The sequence below is a fragment of the Pelobates fuscus genome, chromosome 3, assembly GCF_036172605.1.
Source record: "Pelobates fuscus isolate aPelFus1 chromosome 3, aPelFus1.pri, whole genome shotgun sequence".
NCBI lineage: Eukaryota > Metazoa > Chordata > Amphibia > Anura > Pelobatidae > Pelobates > Pelobates fuscus.
In genome coordinates, this window is record NC_086319.1 from 342,610,626 (window position 1) to 342,620,483 (window position 9,858).

General features: G+C 39.6%; 1 protein-coding gene across 1 annotated transcript in view; it reads left to right on the forward strand.

Moving 5' to 3' along the window:
* Nucleotides 1-7,882, forward strand: part of CHRFAM7A (CHRNA7 (exons 5-10) and FAM7A (exons A-E) fusion) — a 204,582-nt gene extending 196,700 nt beyond the window's left edge. Inside the window, exon 10 of the mRNA XM_063445710.1 lies at nucleotides 6,924-7,882. Within this exon, the coding sequence (XP_063301780.1) occupies nucleotides 6,924-7,442 (519 nt within the window). The 3' untranslated portion in view covers nucleotides 7,443-7,882. The remainder of the gene's footprint in view (nucleotides 1-6,923) is intronic.
* Nucleotides 7,883-9,858: the final 1,976 nt, after the last annotated feature.

The window sequence follows — 9,858 nt, forward strand, 5'->3', positions numbered from 1 at the left end:
AAGAAACTATTTTAATCCTAGATTAAAGTGCTCACTTTTAATAGGATGTATGGAAGGCTCAAATGGTGCATAACACCTAAATATGACGAAAAATGAATAAAGTAATAACGGCGCCGATTCAGAGGTCAGATAAAGTGGCCAATGAATCAGTGCCAGAGGCCTTCAAAAAATTACTCTCCCAACATAGGGAATAACCCTTAGATAATAGTAGAATAGAGGAAAGAGGAAGGGCCAAAACTAAGCCCAAATGGAGAGTAATGGGGGAGGGAAGTCCCTACCTTTTAATGATCCTAAATGAAAACACAAAATATATAAAATAGATAGGCCGGGGAGTAATACTGGACCAAGCCTGGGGGGATAATACTAAGACAGCTGCTCGCTATGCAGGGAGACAAGCTGATCTTTATCCTATTACAAAAAATCCCCCATGCGGCTTGAGAGACTCACAGTAACTCACAACAGAGTAGTAAAGTAGACTTGTAGAAATAGGGCTAAAAAGGAGTCAGCACTGTAAGGAAAAAACCCCTACCACCCTCACCCCTTAAAAGCTGGCATACCAATAGGACAGTATCTAAGGTTAAGACGCAACTGTTCCTCTTTAGAGGACTTTAAGGTCAAAGCATGGGAACTTAGACGCGCCTTTAAGGATAAGGGCTACCCCAATAGGGTCTTAAGGAGAGCCTACACCAGAGCAATTAGCACAGAACGAGAATGTCTCCTTACTGAAGATACAACAAAGAAACAAGATGGGAAACTAATTTGGTGCATTGCCACTTTCGATGCAGGTTGGGATTTTATGATGGGAACTCTCAAACGCTACTGGCCGATTTTGACATCGGACCCTGAGATTAAACAAGTAGTCACCACATTCCCCTCTGTGACTGCACGGAGAGGTAAGAACCTGCGTGACACCTTGGTTCACAGTCACCTAGCTCCCCTTAAAAGAGGTGGCAAAGATTATCTACCAAAGGGGACATTTAAGTGCGGACACTGTAGCGCCTGTGAGTTCATAGATCAAAAAACGAAGGAATTTACTGACAGCGAGAATAGCGAATCCTTTCCGATACGTTCCTTTTTTAACTGTAGGACAGAGGGCGTGATATATCTACTCACCTGCTCTTGTGGCCAAAAATATGTGGGTAAAACCTTCAGACCTTTTAAACTACGAATAAGAGAACATGTCAACTCGGTTAGGAGACCTTTAGAGACTCCGATCTCGCGCCATCTCAAAATTCACCATCAAAATTCTGCGAATAAATTGAGATTCATAGGGATTGAATATATCCCACAAACTACGCGGAGGGGAGATTGGGATAAAAAATTAAGACAACGTGAATCGTATTGGATTTACAAACTTAAAACCCTATCCCCGGCAGGCCTAAATGAGGGCTTTTCCTTTTCAGCCTTTCTTTAAAATGTGCTTTAATTTAATTTAACTGTTCTACACTCACTTAGGATGTCTATACAATTGAGGGACGCCTCCACCAGTCCTGTAATGTGAATATATTACACTGTAAATACACTACTTTCTGCACTTATGTTTATGTATATATTTATGTTTTGTAAATGTTTGCTCGCAAGGTTTTTCCTTTAAGTAGGTACCACGCGACTTAAATAACATTATCAGAACCGTATATTGGGGCTGTACGTCCTTGTGGTTTCCAGACCAATTGGCACCATGAGTACACCTGGTACTATTGATGCCCATGTCTTTGATGACAGTGGGTACACTATAGATTAATCTCAGGCCACTTGGTGCCAGTTGTGTGAATTTGTCCCCCCTCTTTTCCTTCATTACCTCACATACGGGACGCATACCCTTACTAATTAACAGGCATTATCAGCATACCCACTAATAAAGATGAATATGTCCCCTCATAATATTGGGGCTTTTGTCCTCTAATGGCATTGAACTAGGCATACTCATCTTAGGTATAGATGGTCCTGCCCTTGCGGTTATATAAGGACCAATCAATATACCTATTTATACTGATGTTTTATGTCCCCCTATGAGATTGGGGCAATATACAGTTAAACATGGGGTTCTCTCCTCTTCTCTATTGCCATTAGTAAGGACAAAATCCTGCTCCTTCGATATGCAGGATTTCATACTCATCACTCTGGCTTACACTACAAAGGACCCTTTAATATTGATGTTTATATCCCTGCACAACATAGGGATATTTTTCATTTAGAACGGGTCCCTGTGGGACCGAGCCCGTTTTCGCCTCTCTAAGGGGGGCGGACACCTTCCTCGCAACAGTGGGCGGGTATACTTCCCCACCCGTGCTTGCGATTGGCCGGGGGCGTGTTTAGAGACACGCTCGTATTATCTAGGACACTGCCTCCCGGTCCGCGTCATATGACGCGATCACGGGGCGGAGTGTCTGATGACGTCCATACGTTCTCCCCACCTAGGATATTATTTCCGGGTCCGCGTCACGTGACGCGACCCGTGGGGAGGAGCTTAGGATGACGCACGTACTCACGTGACCGCACACAGCCGGCACCAACCAAGCTGATATGTGAAGGTATTTAAACAGGTTCAGGGGACACCACAAGCTCACTGCTCCTGACGACGGCGTGCTGTAACGCCGAAACGCGCGTCGAGCTAGCCTCTTTAACTTATTTTATAATTTTGCACTTTATAGGTAGCACTAATTATGATTTTTGTTTAATTTAACTTAAGTTATTGAGATAGGCAGGGACTGGGTAGGGACTTGGAACTTGGTAGGCACAAGTGGGTTATCCACTGTGCTGAGGTATTCAGGGACAGCCTTCTCACTATAGGAATCCTTGCTTTGGACTCAGTACTAGTGGGGGTTGAGTAGGGGTTTTTTCCTTACAGTGCTGACTCCTTTTTAGCCCTATTTCTACAAGTCTACTTTACTACTCTGTTGTGAGTTACTGTGAGTCTCTCAAGCCGCATGGGGGATTTTTTGTAATAGGATAAAGATCAGCTTGTCTCCCTGCATAGCGAGCAGCTGTCTTAGTATTATCCCCCCAGGCTTGGTCCAGTATTACTCCCCGGCCTATCTATTTTATATATTTTGTGTTTTCCTTTAGGATCATTAAAAGTTAGGGACTTCCCTCCCCCATTACTCTCCATTTGGGCTTAGTTTTGGCCCTTCCTCTTTCCTCTATTCTACTATTATCTAAGGGTTATTCCCTATGTTGGGAGAGTAATTTTTTTAAGGCCTCTGGCACTGATTCATTGGCCACTTTATCTGACCTCTGAATCGGCGCCGTTATTACTTTATTCATTTTTCAGTGAAAACTATATTCCAAATAAAATTAAACCATTTATTATCTGCTACATGCAGGGTTAAAACAAGATATAAAGTGCATAAAAGTGATCAGTATGAGAGACATAAAAAATAGAGAACAGTAGAGACTCTGTGCCTCTTACTGGATAGAGTGGTGAGTTAAGCCGGCATACACCGTTACTCATAAACTCAGCTTGCTAGTAAGTCAGTGGGTGGGCTGCTGGAAGCTCCTCCGGCCGGGCTGAACCTCTTGAACTGCTGCAGACAGAAAAGTGGATTCATGTGCCTCTGATGTTGCTTGGCTGCCGTGGAACTATAAAGTCTGCAAGCTCCTTCCCCTTACGTGACGTCGACGCGTTTCAACGTATGACGGCTTCCTCAGGACGTGCTGCCGACTCCATGTCGGTTGTGGGCATTTAAGGGTCGACATCCTAATCCGATAGGATGTCCAGAATTACATCCTATCGTCAACGTCACATAAGGGGGAGGAGAAACATACTAACATACATACACTGACAAGTACACACATACACACTCTGACAAATTCACACACTGACACACATATTCACAAATACAAGCATCAATAAACACATACAATAATTTTCAGCCACCCTTCTGTTTCTATACATTTTGGATGCAGGAGGCTGGTTTCCTTGTGGTCAAGGGATCCTCACACTGGCTGACGCTGATAGGAGTCTGGGGCTGGAGCAGGCTCTCTCCTTTTTCTCCCCCTTCAGTCTGTACCTCCTTTTCATTCTCCCTCCAGCGTAGCTATCTCAGTAAACTGGGAGGAAGTGACCTGAACTCACTTCCTCCCAGCTCTGCAGAACAGCCACAGGGGCCTGGTCGTGCGTGACGTCGGACTGGGCCCAAGATCAGACATGCTTATCAACCAACCCAACACACTCACGGGCTACTCAATGGACCACCTGTAGCTTGCGTTGGAAGTTTCAATAAAACACAGTATACATACAAAGTCTTTACACAGTATATACATTGTACAATATAGTTATGATTATCTCAGTAGTTTTTTAGCTTTTTTTGAGCACTTAAATGTAAGTCTGTTTTGTTTATTTTTTCATTGTTTGATGCTTTTAAACTTTAGCATGAAATCTTTTGAATGTGAAAGTACAAAAGAGTCGCATGATTCTGAATAATAAAATATTCATCTAAACAATAACATCAATAAACAGCTAAGGATGCAATACATAGAGGAAGGACATTGACTTGATTCAAGTATATTTGCAGACTCTGAGTCATTCCGAGCGCTTCAGAGATTGTGTTTAACCCCTTAATGATAGATGGAAGGATTCATGTTTTTACACCTTTATAACAAATATACACTAATGAATAAAAATAAGATTACATTTTTTTTAAATATCTAAAATATGTGTATTAAATTAAACATTTTTACAGATAGCATATATCTGCAGATATAATAATTGGTAAAGCCAAGACCGACCTAACTAAAAAGTAATTTCTTGAAAATATTTGTGACATACAGTAAAGAAATCATTTTAAATGAAAGGACAAAATAGCCGAAATGGTTCAGCAACTTTAGCCTTTAATTTAAAAATTTACTTCAGTTTGAATTCTCACTTTACTAAGGAGCCCGCAATGTTTTGAATTCTAAATGCTTGTGTTTGCATCATATACCACTATACAAATCATATAGCTATGTTCCCTATTCCCCACCTAAAAACATTGCCATATGACAGTAGCACTGGCGTACCTACCATCGTGGGCCGCCTGAATAACTTATGGGCCGGTGCACAGCAACACCGGCCCGGGTACTTGGTTACTTGGTTTTGGTACAGGAGGGGAGGGGGGAGAAAGAGAGGGTATGGGATACAGGGAGTGGAGGGGAGAAATGGAGGGTATGGGACACAGGGAGTGGAGGGGATAAATGGAGGGTATGGGACCCAGGGAGGGGAGCGGAGAAAGATATAGAGGGTATGGGATAAAGGGAGGGGAGAGGGGAGAAAGGGAGGGTATGGAACACCTGGAGGGGAGGGGGGAGAAAGGGATAAATGGTACACAGGGAGGGGGAAAGAGGGAACAATGGGACACAGGGAGGGGCGTGGGGAGAGAAAGAACAATGGGACACAGGGAGGGGAGGGGGAGAGAGGGAACAATGGGACACATGGAGGGAAGAGAAGGAGGGTTTGGGACATAGTAATTAATACTGTAGATGGGTTGTGCTTAGGTGGGGGCATAATGGCTGTGATGGGGGTCAGTAATGTGAAGATATGAATTGTGATGTAGGGATGGTGCAGTAGTGTGGGAGATAGGGTCTGTGGTCGGGTCAGGGTCAAAAGTAAGGGGGAAGTGAAATACATTTTTATCACATAAATAAACTGAAGTTTTCTCCCCCTTCCCTGTGACCTATCTTTGGTAGAGGAGAGGGGGATTCTGAATCCCTGGTGGTCTGGTAGGAGAATCATCTTGTATGCACACCCAGTAGGTGCAGACAACTCCTTCTGGTCAGCGCAGAGCGTTGCCGTGGTAATGTGCAACAATGGTTTGCTACAGAGACCAAAGTCTCCTTTCTCTTCCTTGGCATCCTAGGCATTTGCCCAATGGCCATCCCAAGCCTGCATAAATTTACTGGTATCAGCAAACATTGCAGTCTCCAGCATTCAGACCTTGGCACACATGAGCTCGCACACTCTGGAGGATTCTATATAGGCAGCAAAGTCATAACCCTGCTTACTTTAGAGTCACAAGGAAGAGATTTTTAAAATGCATTACACAGTCTCAGGACATTAATTTATGGAACAGAAAGCCAAAAAACAGGACTGTCCAATGAAAATTGAAACATTGGCAAGTATGTATATTGTACTGGTGGGGGGGGGGGGGGGGTTCTGCAGATATATTTTAAATAGGATTCATGAACGTAAGGACACACAGCAATTAATCATATGATTGATCCTTAAAATCCCATGAGGAACTATTCAAAGGAATGTCAATGTTGAGCTATAACCTAAACAGCTGAAGAATTGGACACTGTAAGTAGACCACTTGTATCTAATTGTCTTCTCGGTCTTTACTATTATTTGTACTATTGTAATTTTAATGTCGGCACCAAATTTTCTAGAAGCAGTCTCTAAAGATTTTGCTAAAACTACCTATGTGGTAGTAGAAATTCTTTCAAAGGTATATTTTGGCAGATACAGGATCTACATATAGATGAAATACATTGTTAGTTTGAATTAATACTTTAAGTTGATCTGAGTGATAGAGAAGATGGCTCTTTACAGTATTTTGATACCATGATGAATTGAAGTGAAGCTGCATAGTTTAATATGAATATTGTGTAGTTTCAGCTTCACTATACTAAATAGCTAAGTAACTCAGCCAAACTAAGAAAATTTATATTTTTATTAAACACTGTACAATTTTCTTTTAATGAGGGAAATTGAGAGTTTGTCTAAAACCTCATAGTGTTTTAAGATAGATGCTAAAGTTCTTCTACAAAAGCTGTATTGACTGAGGTATTTGTTGGTCTTTTTGTGATTTGAAGTTTACTTCAAGTGTGACAACAGTGGTGGATAAAATATTTACATTATGTATCATAAAAAGTGTAATAATTATTTAAATTTTTCAAAAACCTGTGTATTAATTGTACTGATTATTATTATACATTTTTCAATATAGACAAGAATAATTCTATTAAACTGGTGTGCCTGGTTCCTGAGAATGAAGAGACCAGGAGAAGATAAAGTCAGGCCAGTGTGCCAGCACAAGCCGAGACGTTGCAGCTTGACAAGTGTGGAAGTGAATACTGTTAGTGGCCAACAGTCCAGCAATGGGAACATGTTATACATTGGCTTCCGAGGCTTGGAAGGGATTCACTGCACACCTACCACAGACTCAGGAGTAATATGTGGCAGGATGACATGTTCCACCACTGAGGATGAGAACCTTCTACATAACACGCATCACTCTGAGAGTGAATCAGAACTAAGCAAGATTTTGGATGAGTTGCGTTACATTGCAAACAGGTTCAGAGACCAGGATGAAGATGAATCCATATGCAATGAGTGGAAATTTGCTGCCTCTGTAGTAGACCGCTTGTGTCTAATGGCTTTCTCTGTCTTTACTATTATTTGTACTATTGGAATTTTAATGTCAGCACCAAATTTTGTAGAAGCAGTCTCTAAAGATTTTGCTTAACCTCACTTTGTGGTACTAGAAATACTTTCAAAGGTATGTTTTTTTTGTTCCCTCCAGACTGACCTTTTGTATACAGGTGATACTATTTTTACAGTACTAAGAGATAATACACAAAGATATACCCACAATTCTTCTTCTTGTGCTTGCAACACATTGCTAAACAGTAACATATTCCAGAGTTAATTTACACTGGTAGGATAGTGGCATGCTTGGCAATGTGGTTATGATGACCAGCACTTATAGGAGGACTCGTGGGAGTCTTTTATCAAATGTTGCCAACAACACAATTATACCCGTAAAATTGGATTTGGAGATATGACTTTAAAGATATGTCTCAATAACAATAACTTATAATAATTAAAAAAAAAAAAAAATACACAGCAACCTGTAGAGGATAGGCATCCTTTGACACTCAAGATGTTGTGGATTGCTATGCCAGCATTATGTAAGAACATTCTGAGTGATGAAGGTTTCCTACACCTGCTGTAAGCTGCGGCTTTTGTTCCCTAGGATACTTACATTCCATATGAGGACTTTCCTTTAGTTTCAAAAGATAGTTATGCCGTTCCTTATATTATGATATATAACAGAAGAATAGAAGGGTGAACTTAATCGGAAAGGAAATTGTATTTGCATGTGTTGTACATTTCTTTAATTGTAGAATGTGTGCATCTTACAACAGGGGACACTGATTTTGCAAAAGAAATATAGAAATTGAGAAATGGTTATACTATAAGACATACTATATTTACTAATGAATAGAAAATAACACTGAATTTTATACTTTCACAGCCAATAAATTGAGTATAGAAGAGTTGATTAAAACTAATATCTGTACAACTCATGAAAAACTCAGTATATCCTTTCTGTTACTCTTTATTTTAAAGTTCAGTTTCTAAGTTCACTGTAAAATGCCAATAAGTCGTGGTAAGTGAATGATTACAAATGGGCAAACTTGCTAAAATGCTTACATGAAGTACGCACGTCTACTTAATTGTATTGTACAACCTGTCTGGCTGAGGAAACAAAAACAGCCAGATATTTTTCATAGAATAATAAACAATCAATTCATTTGTGAAATATGGCGGTCTGAGAAGCTATCTGGCATGAAAGATAATTTGATCTTCTACTTAGATCCAATAATTGTCAGAGGTCCTGCATTTTCAGCCAATTTTATACTACTGCATACTACAGCATTCTTTTGGCCTCAGATGTAAAATAAAGTGTATAATACCTGGAATTAGTTTGATTTAAAAATGTATTGCACAGATATTTTTGTTTCTTTATGAAACCATTTGCATATGTCAACCTTAGTGTTAATAAACAGCCACATACATGTATAGTGTGATCATCCTTAATTTATGTATTTGACTCGTATATCCTGAATGTCATGTAAAGGTACTGTAAACCCACTAGATACCATTATCTAATTTCAGGTACTGATTTTACAAGGTCTTAGTGGGTAATAGCTAAAATTATAACCCAATCAATTAGTTAATTAGCTTAAATCATTGTTGGGAGCCAAATGTTCCTGTTTTCTATTGCTCCCGAGGATGTAGAGTAATGTGTATATTGGGAGTCAGTTTGGATGAGACCTGGGAAGCTCCCCCAAGATACTTACCTATATCTGCTACATCATCTTCATACAACACAAAAGTACAAAGAGCAATTGTGGGTCTAAAAAAAGACAGTTTCCATGGAAACAATATACGGTCCAAGCTGATAGTTCCACTGTGTGCTTCATTCCATGGTGTTTTTGCAACAATGGCTACAGAAACCCTGACAGTTAAATCTAGTTGGTATTCTTTATTAGTATCATTTAAATGGCAATAAAAACGATCTACTTAATGAGAACAAATCTATATCTTTAAATAGGATACATGTCTCACATAAATCAGTAATATCTATGCAAGCGTAACCTTTTATATGCTCATTGAATTATAAAGGAAAGAGATGAGAATATGATGTGGTCCCAATTTTTTTCAAATCAAATCAAATATAATGGCACCTTTTTGCAAGAATGGTCATGCCATTTATTAACTGCATTAATCTTTTGGTGACACAATTATCTTGCATTAATCAATGCATGTCATCATGTCTATAATATAATCTTTGTGTTCTCTTTCAGCTAATGGCTGACATTGAAAAAAATATATATATATAAATATACTTTACGCAGCAAATATGATCTCATTCATCATGAAATACTCTTAACTATTTTATTGTAAGTTTTAACCAATCTGGTGGAAAGTCAGTCAAGTAAAACTATCAAGCCAACATTTGCAAATCCAATACTAATTCAGTTCTGCAAAGTATATCTATAATTTGTCTTAAATTAATATTTAGTTCCAAATCTCTGGGCAACTTTGTACTGCTGTAATAGCATTCTTTGGTGTAAAGTGTTGCCTGTAATTTA